The sequence below is a fragment of the Arachis hypogaea genome, chromosome 3 (assembly GCF_003086295.3).
Source record: "Arachis hypogaea cultivar Tifrunner chromosome 3, arahy.Tifrunner.gnm2.J5K5, whole genome shotgun sequence".
NCBI lineage: Eukaryota > Viridiplantae > Streptophyta > Magnoliopsida > Fabales > Fabaceae > Arachis > Arachis hypogaea.
Genome location: NC_092038.1, coordinates 27,911,084 through 27,933,412, shown reverse-complemented (window position 1 = coordinate 27,933,412; position 22,329 = coordinate 27,911,084). Strand labels below are relative to the sequence as shown.

At 33.3% G+C, this 22,329-nt stretch overlaps 3 protein-coding genes across 7 annotated transcripts; all 3 read right to left on the bottom strand.

Moving 5' to 3' along the window:
- Nucleotides 1-14,036: 14,036 nt before the first annotated feature.
- Nucleotides 14,037-18,506, bottom strand: LOC112775503 (uncharacterized). Of its 5 annotated transcripts, none has more exons than XM_072232680.1 (10): nt 17,633-18,506; nt 16,816-17,055; nt 16,355-16,435; nt 16,074-16,271; nt 15,568-15,741; nt 15,396-15,475; nt 15,217-15,304; nt 15,037-15,135; nt 14,629-14,749; nt 14,037-14,309 (listed from the first exon to the last, which is right to left on the bottom strand). In XM_072232680.1, the coding sequence occupies exons 3-10, from the start codon at nt 16,355-16,357 to the stop codon at nt 14,305-14,307; spliced, it is 768 nt and encodes a 255-aa protein (XP_072088781.1). In that variant the 5' UTR covers nt 16,358-16,435; nt 16,816-17,055; nt 17,633-18,506; the 3' UTR covers nt 14,037-14,304. The 5 variants fall into 5 exon arrangements, with proteins under 5 accessions (XP_072088781.1, XP_072088780.1, XP_072088778.1 ...); XM_072232679.1 differs by having other exon boundaries at nt 14,651-14,749; nt 17,633-17,975; XM_072232677.1 differs by lacking the exon at nt 14,037-14,309 and having other exon boundaries at nt 14,364-14,749; nt 16,812-17,055; nt 17,633-17,975.
- Nucleotides 18,507-20,090: 1,584 nt separating this feature from the next.
- Nucleotides 20,091-20,621, bottom strand: LOC114927460 (uncharacterized). The gene has a single exon (XM_029297403.1). It carries the CDS (start codon nt 20,619-20,621, stop codon nt 20,091-20,093), a length of 531 nt encoding a protein of 176 aa, XP_029153236.1.
- A 21-nt stretch (nt 20,622-20,642) lies between these two features.
- On the bottom strand, nt 20,643-21,152 carry LOC112775494 (uncharacterized). The gene has a single exon (XM_025819134.1). It carries the CDS (start codon nt 21,150-21,152, stop codon nt 20,643-20,645), a length of 510 nt encoding a protein of 169 aa, XP_025674919.1.
- Between the last annotated feature and the right edge of the window lie 1,177 nt (nt 21,153-22,329).

Sequence of the window (22,329 nt, the reverse complement as noted above, 5' to 3'; positions counted from 1 at the left end):
TCGGAGTATTCGTCGCTGATCGGAGCACTATTTAAAAATTTGTCGCTGCTAATTAGTTATCGCATGAATAAAATAAAATTCAAACTTCCAATACTTACTTGAACGAATTAATAAACTAATCGCTAGACCAACCCAACTTAATTTTCTGTATATCCACTTATTCGGTCTCTTTTTGCTCCATGCTCGGACTGACTTCCTTGCTTGTGCTCCCCTGGGCTATGGACCTTTTTATGATTTGCTTGAATTTCTCTATTTCCTTTGAGCTCAAAGGGAGGCATTATCCACTCGTATTTTTTATTCTTGTACTATTTTGATAAGTGTGACATATTTTTCTTTTGGGCCAATTTGAAGTTAGAGTGAAGATATAGCCCCATTTATCATCAATGACTTGGCTCTTTAATTTATTCATTCATACTTTCATAGCCTATACTTATATTTTTTAAAAAGAAAGCACGAGGAGTTAATAAAATATTTATATAATGTGTACAATGGAAATTTAGGGAGTATTAGAGATATAACTATTAGTGTTACCTTTTTCTATCAGTTGAACCTTTTGAGATGAGTAGTATCATAACATAGTATTAGAACTCTAGATCCGAAAGATTAAGAGTTCAATCCTTGGTGAATTCGAAAATCAATTTAAGCTTTTGGGAAGATGTTTATTATCTCTAGTACTCAAATGGTTATTCTAGATAGTATGAGGGATGTTCATTTTATAACTCAATAACCCATTGTACATATTGTACAAATAAGTCATTGTCTCCCTAGCGGGACTCATTTTTAAATTTCCCTTTTCTCTTCTCACTTAGATCCCTAACTATTCTGCTGATGAGATGGACCACCTCTAATTCTTCCAGTCCTTCTTTTTTATTCTTGGATATTCCTCTTTGCCATTGGTATTTCGAAAGCAAATTTTTATTTCCCACGCTTTGCTATCCCATCAGCCCTAATTCCACTCTTTCCACTCCCTTGTGCAACTGCATTTTGACTGGTCACAGTAAACCATTGCTGTAGGAATTTCGAAGTCTTTTTTTTATTGTGGTCAATTATCCCAAATTTGCCATTGTAATATGAGATCTGAACTAGTGTATGGGTACGATGTTACGTGATAAGTGTGACAGTGATGTTGGTTGGACAGTGAAAGTTATTTAGTTTTATGGTTTGTAAAGAAATTAAGATTAGTTTAGAAAGCTCTTTGAAGGAACAAAATCTCGTGTTCTGAGAAAACACTCTCCTATTGATGGAAAAAAATAAACCGTACCTTACATATAAAAATATAATCGCGGTAGCTAGATGTCCACTAAATAATATATAAATAATATTTTTGATAAAAATATAAAATAAATAGATAAAAGTATAGTAAAAAAGTTTTGGATGGACAATAGTACAAATTAAAATTTGTAAATATTAATGTACATCACAAAATTTGTTTTCGACAAACAAAAATATCATATTGTTGTGGATTTGTAAAATATGAATATTTTTGTCTATAAAAAATAATCTTTAAAATATATGTTAATATTTGTAAATTTTGTGATGTATTTTTATCTATTCTAATTTTTTTTATATAAATTTTTGTCAATTTATTCTAAAAATCTAAAGTTTGTTTGTAAATTTTGTGATGTACTCCTTTTGGTATTGAAATAATTTTTGGGGTCAAGGTATATATTTTTTTAAAATAGTAGGTTATATTTCATTAATTATTGAAAAATAAAATATAAAGATGTCCAAAAGTAGGATAACATCATGAAAGGTAGGGATTTTTTAAAACAATACACTGAAGGTATTCATCTAATAGTGCATGGTCAAAAAACGAAAAAAAATCTTAAAGAAGAAAGAATGATAAATCAAATTGAATGAAACTAAGAGTTTGCTTCATGGAGATAACGATCTAAATTGGGAGTTCTTTGGATTTCACGGAGTAACTTGACAGAGCTTGCTAGAATGGTAGACGGCATTGAAGTAGAACCTTCAAAAATTAACTGGTTGCGAGCTTTCTGGTAGTTCCAGCAAATGATGGTAAGCAATTAAGGATTACGGTCAGCATTCTTCAACGGGTTAAGCATCTCTGTTGATGCAATCCACCATGTCTAAAAGTCGTTAGGGCTCTAAGGGGGAAGACAATCACGAAAATAACTCTGAGACTATACTTCTTTAATTCTAGAGCAATCGATCAAACATGAGTGATTGTTTTTGTTGCTTCATGATAGCAGGGGTTTATTAGCGATATAGATGAGATGCGATTGTGAATCTGAACAAGCACCGGAAGCCGGCCATGAAGAGCTTTCCAGATAAATAGCTTAATTTTGTGAGGCAAGTTCAACTTCCATAGATCAATCCACAGCTTTTTCTATTGCATATAATTAGGGCAAAACTCCAAAGGTGGATGGTAAAATAAATAGCCAATTCTATAACTTGAACATGTATCATATTGCTTGAATTTGTTCAAATCCCATTGCAATTTGTCCCTACTCTGCTGAATTTTAACTGACAAAATTCTGTCTGCAACGTCTTGGGAAAATAATTCTTAAATGAGATTCTGATTTCAATTCCTGTTTTTAGTAATTAGATCTTTAACTCTTTGAACCAACTCAGAAATAGCATGTCTGTTTGGCATGTCAGAAATCATTAAAGGATATGGACGAGGCAGCCAAGAATCCTCAAAAATTCGGATATTCTCTCCAGTACCCACAGCCCAGTTAAGACCTTTTTCAACAATCTTTCGATCTTCCAGCATGCTCCTCTATCCCCAAGAATGTAAGACTCCAATTTATGCAATTATAGCATTACCATTGCTAAAGTATTTACCTCTTAGGATTTTGGATAATAAGAAAGTAGGTTGTGTTACAAGTCACCAAAACTGTTTGTCTAAAAGCACCAGATTTTGGATTCTGAGATCTTTAAATCCAAGGCCTCCTTCTCTTCATGGGCGAGTTATAGTATCCCAGCTAATCCAAGCCATCCGCCTTTTAGAACTTTTTTGTCCCCACCAGAACTAAGAAAGTAGAGAGTGAATTTTCGAAATTAAACCATCAAACAACTTGAAGCAAGACAATGTATAAATAGGAATAGCTTCTCCCACTGCCTTAAGCAATACCTGTCTACCACCTGACAATAGAAGATTGCGCTTCCACCCTTGGATTCTCTTCTGAACCTTCTCTTTGATCATACTAAAAGAAGCCTTTTTTCGATTTAGAGACTGTAGAAGGCAAACCAATGTATCTATCCTGGGCCCCAATATGATTAATATTCATAGAGTTAGCCAGTAGTGTACGAGTAGTGGAGGGAATGTTGTGGCTAAAGAATACAGCAAATTTATTAAGATTTACCCTCTGGCCACTGATGCTTTCATAAGAATTCAATAAATGTAGGATGTTTGAACATGCTTCAGGATTAGCCTTACAGAATAAGATGGAATCGTCAGCAAAGAGGAGGTGGTTGGCCCTGGGAGATCGCCTATGTATCTGAAGATCCTGAATTAGTCTATTTTGTTCTGCCTTGTGTAGCAAGGAGAGACCTTCTGCACAGAAAAGAAAAAGATAGGGAGACAGAGGATCCTTGTCGAATACCTCTATTTGGTTTGAAGAAACCATAGGGTTGTCCTTCCACAATGATAGAATAAGAAACAGTTGTCACTAATTCTCGAATCTACATGATCCACCAGGAGTCAAAACTAAACTTCTCCAATATAAACTAAAGAAAGTGTCATTCTACCCTATCATATGCCTTACTCATATCTAATTTTAGCGCCATTTCATTTTTGAGTCCCTTTTTTTTGTTCTTCAAGTAATGCATACACTCATTAGCAATTAGGATATTATCAGAGATTAATCTTCTTTTAATAAAAGCACTCTGCATAGGGCAAATTAGTCTATTCATCATACCCTAAAGTCTATGTACAGGTACTTTAGAGATAATCTTGTAAAAGACTAAGGATAGGCTTATTGGTCTTACTTGAGTAATATCTTTAGCATCAGAAATCTTGGGAATAAGACAGATCTAAGTGTGGTTAAAACCCTTCAAAATTCTGCCTCCTAAAAAGAAGCTCTTAACTGCTCGAAACACATCACCACTAAGTATATTCGAGAAGCTTTGAAAAAACTTTACTATCATACCATCATCTCCTGGAGCACTTTGAGGATGAATGCTAAATTTTACACGTTTCACTTTTTTCATAGTCACTAGTCTTTGAAGCCTATGGTTCATGTGAGCTGTAACCTTAGGTTCAAAATCAGTAAACAGAGGTTCAGGGTTCTCATGACAAGTACAGAAGAAGATGTCCTTGAAATAAGATTCAGCTACAGAAGCAATACCAGCATTTGAAGTAGCCACTTCACCACCATTGCCAGTTAGTTGCCAAATTTTATTCCTTCGGATTTGATTTCTATATTTCTGATGGAAGAAAGCTATATTCCGATCACCGAATTTGAGCCATTTGACTCTAGACTTATCTTTCCAATAAGATTCCTCATTTTGCAATGATTTCTCAAGTTTGTCCTCTATTTCTAAAATGATGTCTCCTCCATGAATTCCTACTAAATGAAGCTTTTCTTGTCCCTTTTGTCTAGTGATTTGTATTGTATGTCTTCAAGCATGCACCTAATCTCATTCTCAAAAGTCATAAGTTGGTTTGTTGACTAATGCAATTAAGTTTCTTCTCCTTTTCTCTTGCATAACAAACATTATTAGCATTAAAAGTGTATAGTTTTATATTTGATTTACCATTTTTTGTTTTATTCACAGGAAAATCATTTTAAAAGAGAAAAAGAACTTAATGTTACAAAATTTGAAGATCAAATTCTAAAAAATAAAAGTCATGAAGTTGTGGGCATGATGATATACCTACGGACTACTTAATTACTTTAATTCATTTTTGTTATTGAATATTTTGCAAAGATGATATGGTTATAGATTATTATGAGTTAGACTAGTGTTATGGTATTTTGCACTGATGATGTAATGTGTGTGAATCTTATAGAATAATTTATAAATCGAATTTGTTGGTAAATATTCTATTAGATTTTTTAGTAATTTGATTCAAATAGTTAAGGTTATGTACTAATGCTAAATAAAAAAAAAGTTGGAATACTGATTTCATTATAACATGAGAAAACCATTAGAACTAAAAAATATATAACTACAAAAAATTGTTGTCAAAAATCACAAAAAACATTGGTTTTAAAATAATAGCAACAAAATGTCAATTATATTAAAACAATATTGTTAAAAAAAAACACACAAAAGGCAATGGTTCGTAAACCATTCTTAAAGTCATCAACAAAAGACAACGATTTTCAAAATATTGTCTAAATTAGTAACAAAGCTACAACGGCGTAGAATCGTTGCCTATTCTGTTACGGTTATAAGTCGTTGCATTAACCGTTGTTTAAAAATTATTGTGAAAATCATTGTCTATTAGGTTAACAAGGGCAACAGTTTTCTTTGTTGCCATTACCTTAGGTAAAAAATCATTATCTATAGCATTGGTAGTAATTGCATATACCATAGATAAAAAATCGTTGTCAAAGCGTTACCTAAAATTTTAGAAACAATTTTATGATCTACAACAAGATTTTTTACCATTACAAAAATCTTTATTTATTGTAATGTCGTGCCTCACATAGAACTTGACATCCCATATATTTTGTGATCATTCAATCCTGGACCACTAAATGAATTATTCTCTTCCATTACATCAAAAACCAAAGTGAAATAGTGGCTTAAAATCAATGACAACTGATTTAGAACAAAAATGGTGTCAATAGAAAAATTGTGATAGACTACAAGAATTGGTTTCAATAGAAAGAATTGGGTACTATGCACAAACTCAAACTCCTCATCGTTGTCACTGGGTACATTGGTCTCAATTATTGCATACTCGTCATTTGGTCCAGAATCCTCCTCCAAGTGGTTGACTGGATTAAAGCATGGTTACCGGATAGGAGGTGGTGCTCCTACTAAACCTCTACAGCTATAATAATCTGATAATAGAACTTACGGACTAGATCTTGAAGGCCCTGCACCTCCCCGATGTCTACAACCTCAATGTAGAGCTCTATCACTTATTAGGCCAAAATTTTGCATGACAATCAAACATCACTCAAATATGCTCATTGCCTTCAAGCTAAAAGAATCGATATCAGAAGCATTGATATCTAACAATTGTTAGAAGTCTGTATCCAAAATTCACTATTTTATTTTATCTAATGCCCTCATATTCATCAATATGAGATTTTTCAACTCAACCAACAATTCATCATGACGACTAGGTATTAGATAGGATATTCGTATTCAAATGAGACTTTCTCTCCACCATTCCTAATTACAAACGAAATAAAAAGTTTTTTAAACATATATCTTATTTGAAAACAAAATAAGGATAAAACATAATTTTTACTTATCTCGTTGGTAATATAAAAGAGATAGACACTAACATTTTTTTTACCCTATGCAAATGAGATAGCAAACAAAATGTAAATATCTCAAAAAATACATATATTAATAAATATAAATTTTTTGATCTCAGCTAACTCATATACTGATATTTTTTAAATAAAAAATTATATTATTTTCAAAAAGCACATGTTGATAAATCTTCTGAAATGAATTTAAATTGATAAATAATATAATTTTTTATTTAAATAAAAAAATAGCCCTCACATAACTCATATGTAGGGTTGGCATTATATGCCCTACCCGCAGTTACCTAATCTAGACCAGCCGCTGCGGGTAAGGTAGGGTAGGGTGCAAATTTGCCTGCGAATAGGGTAGGATATAGGTTTAGGGTATACCCTACCCCACCCTACCTGCACCTTTAATATATTATATAATATATATGAAAAAATTTTGTATGTAGTGAAGAAAGTGAGTCTTGTACTCACAATCTTCTTGTAAAAACTTGAAATAATCATTAAGCTAGTTTATTATCATAACTCTATTCCTACACCCATTTCGTTATTAATGTTGGTCGACAAACGTTGGCATTCGAGTGACAGAAATTGAAAATTAGAAAAGTGCGAAGGCAGTCGAATGTCCAGGAAAACAACATAAACCAGATAACGATACTCCTTAGTGCACCCCAAAGCCAAAACCATTGAAGCGGAATTTTTCAAAAAAATCATGGATTCATTTGAATTCGCTACACCCAATGCTCCAAACCACTAGAGCAACACCCCAGTTTCAATAAAGTATACTGCAATAGAGCAAAAATAACCTATTTCATACCTGCGGCGATCCCCCCAAGTGACACAACAGCAGCTCCCACCACGCTTGCAGCGGCAGCGTGTCAGGGACAGACGCAGTCAGCACCCAATAGGAGACGTCAAAGCAACCATGATTGTAGTTGGTTTGAAGGCTTCGACCTCCGATGTGGCAACACCTTATACGGCTGTGTTCGTCTCCCTCAAACCTAAGGCTTCGTTTCTGGGCATAGAAACTTTCTCAATGCTTCACCCTCCGTGGATGCATCACAGTATGCCTTTCTTTTTTTTTCATCCCATTGCCAAAGAAAAAAGGGCCCATCTTCATTGAATACCCAATGGTTTTTCTTGGCAAAGTCCACCAATGCAGACTCCAACGGAAAAAACCTGGCTCACGGCTCAACCACCCATACCATCAATCAGGAGACAAACCCTACAACGACAGAATAACATGTCACTCACAAACTACTTCATACAAAACATCTGTAAAATCTGTATCAAATTGATTTTGTACCATAGATTGACCCATCAAAAACACGTCTCTCTCTTCAGATTTTTCTCTCTATAGGTTCAGATTTTCAGATATATTGTTCACCTTACGCTCTCTAAATCTGTTGCATGCATTCTCTGGTTCGCCACCTAATTGCCTCCTGCCAGCCCCTCTGTCATGCTCTTCTTTTCTTCCAATAACCTCTTCTTTAGTATCTCTTCTCATTGATGTTTTTCCTTGGTTGCAGACCAAATCCATTCCTTGTGATGCTAACATATTGAACAACCCAAAGAAATCCTATATCCCATTAGTGAAAGAGGTAGTCCCCAAATGTTGCAAGTCCACTAGATTGTTTTAGCCATAAACACTCGTCAACTATCAATCTCCTTTCTTTCTCCCTCAACTTCTCCTCTCTCCACTCTCAGAGCATCTTGGTGTCTGAGGCTATGGTAGCCTTCGCCGAATTAAATTCTTGTCCCTTTTGTCTAATGATTTGTATTGTATGTCTTGAAGCATGCACCTAATCTCATTCTCATAAGTCATAAATTAGTTTGTTGGCCAATGCAATTTAGTTCCTTCTCCTTTTCTCTTCCATAGCAAACATTTTTAGCATTAGAAATGTGTAGTTTTATATTTGATTTACTATTTTTTTGTTTTATTCACAAAAAAATATTTTTGAAAGGGAAAAAGAACTTAATGTTACAAAATTTGAAGATCAAATTTTAAAGAGTAAAAGTCATGAAGTTGTGGGCATGATGATAAAGCTACAGACTACTTAATTACTTTAACTCTTTTCTGTTATTAAATATTTTGCAAAGATGTTATAGTTAGAGATTATTATGACTTAGACTAGTATTATAGTATTTTGCAATGATGATGTAATGTGTGTGAATCTTATAGAATACTTTATAAATCGAATTTGTTGGTAAATATTCTATTAGCTGTTTTAATAATTTGAATCAAATAGTTAAGGTTATTTATTGGGACTAAATAAAAAAAAGTTGGAATACTAATTTAAATATAATATGAGAAAACCATTAGAAATAAAAAATATATAACTACAAAAAATTATTGTCAAAAATCTCAAAAAACAATGGTATTAAAACAGTATCTACAAAATGTCAATTATATTAAAACCGTTATTAAAAAAAAAAACACAAAAGGCAACAGTTCTTAAACTATTTTTAAAGTCATCAACAAAAGACAACAGTTTTCAAACCATTGTCTAAATTAGTAACAAAGTTACAACAGCGTAGAATCGTTGCCAATCCTGTTACGGTTATAAACCGTTGCATAATCACAGACAACGGTAAAAATCGTTGTATAAAAATTATTGTGAAAACTGTTGTCTATTAGGGTAACAAGGACAACGGTTTTTTTTGTTGCCGTTACCTTAGGTAAAAAACCATTGCCTATAGCATTGGTAATGGCCGCATATACCACAGATAAAAAATCGTTGTCAAAGCGTTGCCTAAACTTTTAGAAACGATTTTCTGATCTACAACAATAGTTTTTTACCATTGCAAAAATTCTTATTTATTGTAATGTCGTGCCTCACATAAACTTGACATCTCATATGTTTTGTGATCATTCAACCCTTGACCACTAAATGAATTATTCTCTTGCATTACATCAAAAACCAAAGTGAAATAGTGGCTCAGAATCAATGACAGCTAATTTAGAACAAAAATGATGTCAATAGAAAAATTGTGATAGACTACAAGAATTGGTTTCAATAGAAAGAATTGGGGTACTATGCACAAACTCAAACTCCTCATCGTTGTCACTGGATACATTGGTCTCAATTATTGCATACTCGTCATTTGGTCCAGAATCCTCCTCCATGTGGTTGACTGGATTAAAGCATGGGTACCGGATGGGAGGTGGTGCTCCTGCTGAACCTCTACAGCTATAATAATCTCAAAATAGAACTTGCGGACTAGATCTTGAAGGCCCTGCACCTCCCCGATGTCTACAACCTCAATGTAGAGCTCTATCACTTATTAGGCCAAAATTTTGCATGACAATCAAATATCACTCGAACTTGTTCATTGCCTTCAAGCTAAAAGAATTCGATATCGAAAGCATTGATTTCTAACAACTGTTAGAAGTCTGTATCCAAAATTCACTATTTTATTTTATCTAATGCCCTCATATTTGAGATTTTTCAACTCAACCAACAATTCATCATGACAACTAGGTATTAGGTAGGATAGGCGTATTCAAACGAGACTTTCTCTCCACCATTCCTAATTACAAATCAAATAAAAAATTTTTTTAAATATATATCTTATTTAAAAACAAGATAAGAGTAAAACATAATTTAATACTTATCTCGTTGGTAATATAAACGAGATAGACACTAACATTTTTTTACACTATGCTAATGAGATAGCAAACAAAATGTAAATATCTCAAAAAATACATATATTAATAAATATAATATTTTTTTTATCTCATCTAACTCATATACTGGTATTTTTTAAATAAAAAATTGTATTATTTTCAAAAAGTACATCTTGATAAATCTTCTAAAATGAATTTAAATTGGTAAATAATATAATTTTTTATTTAGATAAAAAAATAACCCTCACATAACTCATTTGTAGGGCTGGCAATATATACTCTACCCACGGGTATCTAATCCGGACCACCCGTTGCAGGTAGGGTGCAAATTTGCCTGCAAATAGGGTAGGGTACGGGTTTAGAGTAACCTTTAATATATTATATAATATACATGTAAAAGTTACGTATGTAGTGAAGAAAGTGAGTCTTGTACTCACAATTTTTTTCTTATAAAAACTTGAAATAATCATTAAACTAGTTGATTATCATATTATTTGTAATTTTATGTTGGATTTCTTTAAGATTTTATTTTTTTTTAATTTTAATTTGAGCTTAGTTTTTTATTTTCTATTTTATTATTATATATGAAATTTGGAATGGTTGAATTTTATATTTATTTAAAAATTTTTTTATTTCTGCGGATAAGGTTGGGTAGGATAGGGTTTAGAATTTTAGGGTGCGGGTAGAGTTAGGGTTGAGAGATTCTCAACCCGTGGATAGAGTAGAATAGGGTAGAAGTTTAAAAAAATTTTCAATCCGTGGGTAGAATTAGGGTAGAGTCTAAATCCTACGACCCTACCCATTACCAACACTACTCGTGGAGTCATATGGCTGTAACTACCGGCTCCTAGCCTACCATATTAACCAACATAACTAAATAAACTAGCATCTCCTATAACTGATTCTATTAAGCTTGGCCAAATACGAACTGCACTAACTACGCTGATAACGCATGTATCATGTAACAAGAGACTTAAATAGAGCATAAATAAAATCGTAAAGTAGGTTATAAAACTTGATTGTTGTCAATAAAAAAAAAGGATAAAATAACAAATAAGCCCTTAAAAAATTTATACTTTGTATATATTAATTTTAAAAAAAAATATCAGTAAAGTCTTTTACATTAAAAAACATGCAAAAATTATGTTTAAATTAAGATTTTTATCTTGATTATGGAAACTAATTTAGAGACAATGTATCCATATCTATTATCGTTGAAAATTTTATCGATATTTTTATTCCTTTAAAAACTACTTTGTCTGAAATATAAGGTTTATAAGATTTTATTTGTCACTTCACTTTTAAAAATAATACACACATGCATCCTGTTCAGAAAGAAATTTCACCGATAGAAAAAGTACATAACAGTTTTGATTCAAAAGAAAAAGCTATAGGCATGTAGCATGAGTAGCAGTTTGGGTTTAAATTCTTAACATGTGCCAATGCACAAACAAACAAGCCCATAACAGTAGCCCCCAACTCCATTGTCCTTCGTAGTACACACGTTAGCGCAGCTGCTGCTCGAGAAACAAAGTCCCGAAAATGTCCCGCTTGGCTGTGTACAAAGTGCTTCCACAATATGCATCTCTAATTAAAAGAACCAAAACAGAGAGGATCAAAATTCAAAATCTTGATTAAATCAAGTTATGTGATTGTTTTACGCATAGCAGTTGCAGCTTAATGCGATTGAACTGGCCAGTCTAAACTCGTAATATTATGACTTTGTCGTTCGTAATTTGAAATCATTAGAGAGGTTGAGTAATGCTAGGGGTAATTTTTTTTAGTCAACATCAGATATTTTTTTAAAAAATTATTTTATTTATTTTAAATTTTAAATATTAAATTATAAACCTTAAACTTTAAATATTTTAAAAAATAAGAATTTGTATAATTCAAAAAATGACTAATATTTACTAATTAAAAATTAAGTTTCTATATTTTTTTAATAGTTTATTCTATTTCAAAATGGAACCCAAAAAACATTTTCTTTATGGTGACTCTATCTCATATTTTGATTTAACTGATTTAGACCTACATGCAGTGATGAATTCAAAAAATTTTAGAAGTAGAGATAAGAATATATATACTAAAATAAATTTTATTGAACATGATTAATTATACAAAAAATATAATAGAAATATAAAATTAAAAAAATTAATGAACACTTTTATTCTTAAAATATTATTCATTATATATAATTTATAAAAAAAATATTTTTAAAACTTAAACTTAAAATATTTTAATTAAATTATAAATAATTTGTTATTCCAACGAATTTTACTTTCATTTATTTTTATATACATATAATAATAAAAGATTGAATCATTTGACAGTTGACATATTATAATTAATGCCTAATAATACACTAATATTTATAATTTGAAGCTAAAATTATATATAAATACCAAATATATAAAACCTGTATATGAAAATTATCTTTATATAAAATAATAAAAACTTATTTTATAATTTTTTCTTTCTTTCTTTTTAAAATAATTAAATTTTTATATTTTTTAAATAATTTTAATATAATATCGAATTAAAGATTTTATGTATCTGTTTAACTATGTATTGTAATTAATATATCTTTTATTATTTTTAAAAATTAAAAACATATTCTAAAAATTGATCAAATTACTTTAAAAATTTATATGCAATATAATTACATATAATAGAATGAAAGATAAAAAAAATAAATAATAAAGATCGATAAATTAAGAATAAAATAAATATATAAAATCATAAAGAGAATAAAAAATTAGATTAATATTTAAATTATAATTCATCGAATTAAAAATATCAAAAAGAGAACTATATAGAAGAACATAGAGAATTTACAATTTACTTTTTGACAAATAGAAAATGACCATTAAATAAAGAATAGAAAAAGAAGATTGAAAATATAAAACTAATAAATAATAAAAAATTTGGTTACTATTTTATTTTCTCTTCATTTCAATATTGTTAATAATTTAAAAAGAAACTAAGAGAATTTAAAGAAATAAAAGATTTACAGTTGTTGTGATTTGAGAATGAAAAAAGACTAAATTTATAGGTTAACCAATAATCAAAATACTGAAGAGATAAAAAATTAAAAATTAAGTTTAAAATTTTAAATAATTAAATTTAATTTATTTAAAATGAGATCATTTAAAATTTAGAATGGAGTCATATTATATATAAATATAATTTTTTTTGAAAAAATTAAAATTTTAATGGGGACAAGTGCTCTCATCATTTTCTATGTAGGTATGTGCCTGCCTATATGCTACATGCCACGTTAATTAAATTTCTTAAATACTCTCATCTTATCATTTGTACATATAAACCTGGAAAATGATCATTCCATTCTTATTTTTGATAATGCCACTTTAAATATGATTTTTTGGCATTGTATGCTTTTACGAATTTATAAAAAGAAAAAATGAAATAACATTATCAAAATAAGAATTATGGCAATATCATTTCCTATAAACCTAAATGCCTAATTTTATCTAGTGATGATAATAAGGTTAACCTACAAGAAAACACGTCTTTTGCCACGTTTTTAAAGCGTGGCGAAAAGTTGAAAAAAGCGTGGCAATAGCTTTTTGCCACGCTTTTTGAGCTACCGCCACGCTTTTGAAAGGGTGACCTATCAAAGGGTGGCGGTTGCTCTATCGCCACGCTTTTTGCAGCCTATTGCCACGCTTTTTTACAAACGGCCACTTGGAAAAGCGTGGCTGTAGGTGGAAAATATGGCCACGCTTTTAAAGTGTGGCAATAGGTGGAGATACGGCCACGCTTTTAAAGCGTGGCGATAGGTGGAGATGCGGCTACGCTTTAAAAGCGTGGCGATAGCAAAATATACAGCCACGCTTTAAAAGCGTGGCGAAAGCCTTGTTAAATTAAAAAAAAAATTCTTTTCGTACTTGATCTTCATTGCTACACAATATAAATTTTCAATCTTTTTTTATTACCAAACCTACAAATATAGTATGCAATTTTTATTACAAGACAAATCAAACAATAATTAGTGAGATATATAATTTACTATAATTGTTTTATACATTAAAAACCTATTACTCAAATACAAAATAAATCTCGAGTTCAGATTCCAAAACTAAAAATCGAAGAAAAATACAGAAACAATACAAGTTAGAATTGCTCATAATATATCAAATTACACTAATAGAGATGATCATCAACCTAAATACTTAGTAAAAGATCAAAATCAACCTAAAACTGCTCCACTTTGTGCATTAAGGGTTCAAGTTATCCATTCCAATACTAGCCTGCAGCAAAATATCAAGAACAAATTGAACCAACAAAAACGATATATATAAAAATATTATAAGAAATAATCTAATTTATTCATGTATTAACAATTCCAAATTAAACCAGGTTCACATTCTACTATAAAAATTCATCAGCATTGTTATGCTAATAGGAATAAAAATTCCAAACACCTTGAACATCTATTTATCTTTATTATTACAAAAAGTAGTAGGCACCTAATGAGCAGCTTCTACCTAGCATCCATTTACAAATAGTGGCAGTGGTATTCCAAACTCATAGTAAGTGAAAATTAGTGAAGAAAATGGATTGAACTACATTTTGAATCCATAAAGTTCACCATTTCGCCGATTTGCATTTGGTAGATATTGCACTCCCTTGGAAGTAAGGCTTGTAGGTTCTCAACTTCTTCATAGGTTGGTCTCTTATAGTCTACTGTCTGTTAATCATTTAGCAAAAAAATTAGATCCTTAGAGAGAGATAATAAATTCTCACTATTTTATTTTATTTTATTTAGAAAAAAAAGACCCATAAGCGAGGATTATCAAATACTGTTAGATTGAACCACAGATAGCCAGAAATTGAATTGAATGCTCACTGATTGGTAAATGCAAATCTAAAAGTACAATAACACGAAACTAAACTATGCTCAAAATACCAAACTAAATTATTGAACAACTATAAAGCAGATGCATTATTAGCTCTTTTTTCAAGCTACAACTATACCGGTGAGGGAAAAAATCTGCATCCTGTTGAAGAATCCAAGAAAGCAGTGAGATCAACCATGTCTTCAAGTTTGAACTTTATGCCAGTCTCCTCTTCAACCTGTCAGAGGCACAACTAAGCCATGAAGAGAATTGGAGAGAGAGAGAGAGAGAGAGAGAGAGAGAGAGAGAGAAGCCTCACGAACTGCAGTGCCAACGAAATCACCCTTGTCGTCATCCAACATTCCAGCAGGCAATTCCAAAATAATTCTTCCAGTAGGAACCCTTGCCTGATAAATAAAAAATAATAAGCATAATATGGAACTCTAGTTAAAATGTTTGAAAAAACCTGCAGGGTGTGAAAGAGGAAGAAAAGAATGCCTAAATCCATCTTTTAATATAATTATTGAGCACATTCCCTTCCTGAACAAACACACTGAACTTTCAACACATATCTCACCCTGAAATCGAAACAAGAACAAAATGTTAAAGAGTGTCATTATAATGTGTAACATGAGTTTCTTCATTATTATTCACTTAAGAGAAATTTGACCTTGTTATATACTATGCCCAAGAGAGCAAGGCTAGCAGCTTTATCTACATCAGCATCATCAAAGATAAGAAGAGGTGACTTTCCTACTAATTCAAGTGAAACTTGTTTCAAGTTGCTGCTAGCTGCAGCATGCATTATTTCACGGCCTACCTCCATTGAACCGGTGAAGCTGACCTGCACACACATAAAGCACAAAAATCAAAATATTAGCCGAGGTTAACTATACAAATCAAACAATGCTATAGCCAAGTTACATTGCAGTCAATTACACACTTAACTCGATACAATCAATACAAAGAATAAGAACTTAATTTGTAGTCTTAAACATTGCGGTCAATTACACACTTAAAGCTTAAACTTTTTGAAACAGAATTCAAAGAATAAGAACTTAATTTGTAGTCTCTTTGCATAACCTTCAAATAAAACAAAGCCAAAAAAACTTACTCAACAATAAAGTTGGATTATCCAAACAGAGGGTAGTTAATGAAAAGCAAAATCAACATTACCTGGAGCAGATCAAACTGAACTCTCCCTTCTACAGCAACTTTACTTTCAGGAGTCCTGAATAAGTGGGTTATCTCTGCTTTGGGCCCATATCTCGTGTATGGATCAACAGCTAGTGGAGGAAGACGGGGTGCCTTGATAGTAGGTGCTTCTGGAAGATCTAATTCAAGATGGCCAAGTGGCCGTAAGAAAGAGTTCTCCTGAAACAATACACATTTTTTTTCTCAGATTGCCAATAGAATTGAGAAAGGGGAAATTAAGCTGAGCAAACACTTCAAGATACCATGACAGCATCACCAACAGTCAGCTCAATGTCATATATGCCAGAGAGATAGTAAAATTTCTCCACCAAGCCAAGAAAATCCTAGAAAGCCAAAATTACAAACATCAGTAGAACATTAAACATGATGTACCTTGAAAAAATCCAGAATATGACACTGCAAAACTTTTGAGAAGCAACAACAACAAAGAAACACAGTTGTGAACTTGTGATTCTTTTCTTCACATCAATGGTAAGTCATGCTACCTTGAAATCAAATTATTAAGAAAATAAATCCAAAAGAAGAAAGAGAGACATTGTATTTCATGTTCATTCCTCTAGATTGAAAATATTGAAGCCCTATAATTTCTTCACCATCTGCAAACAAATTGAAAAAACTCGAAAACACTAAGTACACAAATTTACTACGGCCAACCATGAAACATACCAAGTATATTGATGATTACGAAACAGAATATACCAACCAAGTGAATGAACCAGGATGGAGCAACTGCCAAAAGTTGTTGCAGAATAAACTTTAGAAGAAGTTGGTGCTGAGTGTTTTGATGAACTAACTTCCAGAACTAGCATCCTCCCTGCGAGCATACTTCACCGCCTTCTTATTCGAATTAGCAGTAGATGCCTTCGCCTTCTCGATGCACTCACCATACTCTCCACAACGAAATGCCTTCACCTGCTTCGACTTCTCAAGGTTATACCAGTCCCTAAATCAGAGAAAAAAAATCACAACTCGAACAATAAACAAACTCAAGGATGACAAGCAACATTTCTTGAAAAGCCAACGAAAATTACATCATTCCTACATCTAGTTCAGGTTTCAGTCACATACTTCCCTGGCCTGCTAGCAAAATTCCAAATTTCCAATGGAAAAAACATCAAACAAGGGCAGAGAAATACAACAGAGTAGTACCAAAAGGAAGTTGATTTAGTGAAGAAAACAAATAGAAAAGAAAAGAGGAATACAGAACTTAAAAAAAGAATCACGGGTACAAACATGTAACCATAGGTGCAAACACACAAAACAACAACAAAATATTCTATAAACAAGGTATTAAAGAAACCCCAAAAAATTGGCTCATGAATGCATTTATAAGCAGATGGAATTCAAAATTTCCAGAGGCTTGAACTCATAAACAAACCGTCCTTTATTTCATCGTTATTTTTCAATTCCCGTTCCCCACCAAAACCTCCCCCAAATTGTGCACAACACTAAAAAAACCCCTAAAATTTGCAAATGCACTGCCGGCGCGAACTGAAACATGAAAGAAAGAGGAGAAGAACCTGAAACAATGCAACAAAGCAACTATTCCTTCAACAAGGGCAAGACCGACATCGAATCCGAGCAAGAGACGCAGAAAACAGTTGCCGCCTCCGAGCTCCGACACCGAGCAAGAGACGCGGAAAGCCATTGGCGCTGACGCTGACGGTAAGGATGCTGGTAACGGCGACGAAGAGACGAGGCGGAGAGGGAGCGGAGGCTAACGGCGCAGCGAGGGTGGTGTTGGAGACGGCGGGGATGTGAGCTCGAATAGGGTAGCAAGGGTGAAAGAGTGACCAAGGGATGTGATGAGCTCGATGAGGGTAGCTCGATAAGGGTTGGGGACGGGTTGAAAGAACGTCAATTGGGTTGGGGACTGGGTTAGGGGCCGGGTCTTTAGGGTTTTTTTTTAAAAAAAGCTTTTGGCCACGCTTTTAAAGCGTGCCAAAAGAATACTACGATATGGCCACATTTTGTAAGCGTGGCCGTAATGAAACTCTGTCGCCACACTTCTAAAATGTCCCTGTTTCTCTCTATGGCCACGCTTTTGAAGCGTGGCAGAAAAAAACGTGGCCGTTTCTCTAATCAATTGCCACCCTTCCAAAAGCGTGGTCGTTGACCCTTTTCGCCACGTTTTTGAAGCGTGGCAAGAAAAAACGTGGCCAAATCTCTTTTCAATCGCCACCCTCACAAAAGCGTGGCTATTGACCACTTTTGGCCACGCTTTTAAAGCGTGGCAAAAAAAAGCGTGGCCATAGGCCTTTTTTCTTGTAGGAGAAAAGCAGAAGTGCAAGGCAGAGGAAGACTACGAAAGTAAACAATTTAGAAACCCAATCAGCCATGTCAATGGGAGAAAGACACAGAGATCCGTAAAGCGGAGGGAGTGAAGTGTGTTATGCTCAGTATGAAGATGGAGCATACTATTTATATAGTTCCGATGACAACATATATAATGTGTAAAAAAACCCACTAATTATTCTTTTTTTTTCTAAGACGATAAGTTTAGTTAAAATATAAATCTATGATATTTAGTTATTTTCAAATCTTATTAATTTCTACTTCTTACGTATTTTAAACAAAAAAAAAATTAATTCTTAAATCAGATCAATTCCAGTTTCAAAAGTTCTGAACAATTCGTATACATTTGGAATCATTCGGACCGTGGCACATCCCCTGACCCTAACGAGCTCATGACAATTGTTGACATCTAAGTAAAATTAAATAAATAAATCACAGAAACGGGGAAAATCCCATGAAATAGAAAGAAAATAAAAGGAACACTAAAGTCATCATTTTAGATAGATATAGAAGAATATAAGGTTGTGTATGAAATTATATTATAAATTACAAAAAACAATCGTGTGTAAAAGTATGCATGAACTTCTTAGGGAATTCGGTTACATAATATCCAATATTCTTTTATTTAATAAAAAATGTAAAAACATTAAATATAAATTTAACGATTTTATTAGGTAGACAATGACTTTAATAAATAATGTGAATAACGGACTTTAAATTTGATTCAATAAAATAAAAACACACTATACTCCTATGAAAATCATGAAAATCACAAGTGAAAAAAAGTGATTACCGTATATATAACTGCCTTATTCACTAAATTTATTGTCAACCTATTTTTTTTTTAAAATTTAAAGATATCAAGTGATATACGGGCTGCAAATTACCTAAGATTCACAGTGCCGGCTTTGATCGGCCGGTAAGAAGACCAAGTCATGCTTAATTGCTTATGGTGCATTCTCATATTCCTAGGCTAAGTTTTAAAATAGTTGGATGAGAGATCTTACTTAAAAATAGATTAACAAAAAGAAATTATCTAGCTTTCTAATCTGTTTCAAAATTTTTAATGATATAAAATTAAATTAAATTTTATTAAAAATTAAATTTTAGTCACAATTAAATTAAATTCTAACATTTAAAATAAATTAATAAAATTATTGAATTTAATTGAATTTTAATTTTTAAAATATTTATCAAATGAATTAAAATTTTATATTAAATATTTTGATTATTTATTAAATTATGCAAAATAATTAAAAGAGTTGTAATTTTTAATTAAACTTTTCTTCATTTAAAATTTGTTTATCCCTTTTTAAAAAAAAATAAAAAAAAAAACTATAGAGAATATATCTAATGAAGATGAGTTTTTATTTGTTTTATACTTTTATTTATATAAAAATGTGATAAAGTAATTATTACTGTTGAATTAAATTTAATAGCTAAAATTAAACATACTTTTAAAAGTTAAAATTAAAATTACTACTCTTTTTTTTATCAAAAATGAAATTCTCTCTCATATTTTTTTTTATTTTTGTGTTTGGATATCTAAAATAAATTCTTTATTTTTGAACATCTCTTTATGATGCGTTATTCCCTTCACAAAACATATATAAATTGAAACAAAAAGAATACACATACGTTAAATTCACAAAACATGTAAATTATTTGCCCCATGAACACCTTCTACATGGTGTGAACTTCGTCGACATAAACAGACCAGTCAAGTTGTGACTGGGCACAACATGCAACAGCATGGCAACATGAATAATGGAGAGTCTGAAAGTATCCACAGTCGCAGGTACGATCCCTAAGGAAAACTCGATACATCCCAAGCAAAAAATTTCTGGTCGAAGTCGTCTCGGGAACAGTATATTCAGATTGGTGTCTATCGAATAGGGTGATAGTGAAGCACCTGGAGACTCTCAAGTTGCGGTTCATCGTCTTCATAAAAAACTGGCAAAACTTGGCACCACTGGCCAACTGAGCCTCTGCCGTCTGACCACGAATCACAAACAACTCCGCAAGCCGACCGTATGTGGACTTTACCAGGGTGATAACCGGAAGATTCCTTGTACCCTTCAGAACAGAATTAACACACTCAGATATATTGGTCGTCATGTGACTGAATCGTCTACCACCATCCTGGTGCTGAGTCCACTTATCGTAGTCTATTCTATTCGCCCAATCACACATTGCCAGATTTTCAGTCCACATTATATCAAACCAATAGTGAAACTATGCCTCAGTCTTTGCATAAGCATCGTTCACAAGCAAACGCTTTGCATCCGTGCCCTTGAAACTGAGTGCGAAGTTAGCTGCAACATGTCGAATACAAAATGCTCGATACGCATGAGGGGGTAACCACCCACTGTTAGGTGCCTCAAGTGCAGCCTTGATGCCGTTGTGTCTATCCGAGATGACCAGTATCCCCTGTTGCGGAGACACATGTTGGCGTAGGTTGGTCAGGAAAAAAGACCACGACTTGACATTTTTCCCTTCCACGAGACTGAAATTAATACGCAAGATGATGGAGTTCCCATCTTGGGCGATGGCTAGGAGCAAAGTCTCGCCATACTTGCCATACAGATGAGTACCGTCTATGCTTACCAATGGCTTGCAATGTCGAAAAGCTTCAACACAAGGAAGAAATGTCCAAAAAAGACGATGAAAGTACACAGTGGAATCGTCAACTTCATCATTGACTCGAACCGGAGAAGTCTTCAACAAGGCAACGGTCGCCTCCATGGTAGACTGCACACCAAGGATCCAATGGGGTAGCTCGGCATAGGACTCTTTCTAGTTTCCGTAGATCTGTGCTACTGCCTTCTGTTTTGACAACCAGACCTTCCTGTAAGTTGGCCTGAACCCGTACGTTGCTTCGGTAGCTTCTTTCAATACCTTTATCGATACCGCTGCATTGGCTCAAACCAGAGGAAAGATTTTCGCAAAGATGACGTGATAATCAAGCTGTCGGTGGTCACTAGATATCGATATAGACAAGCATGTGTGTGGTCCGTTGTACCATCGAACCTCCCCGTACCCTTTCGCTGCCGAAGGCTAATGCGAATCATCCACGTGCAACCTTTACTGAACTCCTTGCACCTCCCATGATACTTAAGATGATCCGACTCCATCACTCTGTACTCCACACCATGGCGAATGTTGTAATCCTTTACACTAAGAACAACTTCCTCCTTACTTTGGAAAGATTGACTAACTTGAAATTCAACTACAGCATTTCCTCGTGCAATCTTTGACTCCCAAAGGTTGGAACTGACTCCGGCCCTTGGTCGACGGCTTCCAGGTTCAGCGTAGAAAATTGTGCAGGTTGCTCATGTGTGCCAGAACTTGACGGTGGCTGACATGTTGCTGAGTTTGTCGGAATATCATCATCGCTGTCTCCACCAATGTCAGTAGGCTCTTCATCCGAATCATCCTCTAGCATCACATTTTCAACCCGATCCGGTTCTCCCTCACGTCCAACATATGGAGTTGGACGGGCTGAGGTAACGACCCCAACTACACCAACTGGAAGACAAGCCAACAAACAATCAGGTGCAATGACAGGCATCGAGGTGGAGACACCCCCCATCATCGTCGACTGAGGATTCGGTGCCGATACCCCAGAACTATCGATGTCATGTTTCAACTTTGCAAACAACTCGTGTATCCTCACTTCCAGAAAACTCCGGTAACAATGAAACAACACCTGCATATCTTCATCCGATCATATCACGAATGTTTCATATTTCACGCCAGTTGACACAATCGAAATAGGAATCTTGTAGAATAGCTTCTTCACCCACTTTGTGCCACACGCGCCCAACTTCTGCAATATACTGGTCTTCAGATCTAACAGTGTATTAGATGACCTGATAAAAACACTCAGTGATTCTCTATCGGTAAACTTCACACCATGACT

Coding starts and splice junctions, on each gene's coding strand:
- LOC112775494 (XM_025819134.1), bottom strand. CDS start 21,152: ATGGAGGCGACCGTTGCCTTGTTGAAGACTTCTCCGGTTCGAGTCAAT.
- LOC112775503 (XM_072232677.1), bottom strand. Junction 15,742..16,073: donor TTCAGTTTGATCTGCTCCAG/GTAATGTTGATT, acceptor ATGTGTGTGCAG/GTCAGCTTCACCGGTTCAAT. Junction 14,750..15,036: donor GCAGATTTTTTCCCTCACCG/GTATAGTTGTAG, acceptor AATGATTAACAG/ACAGTAGACTATAAGAGACC.
- LOC114927460 (XM_029297403.1), bottom strand. CDS start 20,621: ATGTGGACTGAAAATCTGGCAATGTGTGATTGGGCGAATAGAATAGAC.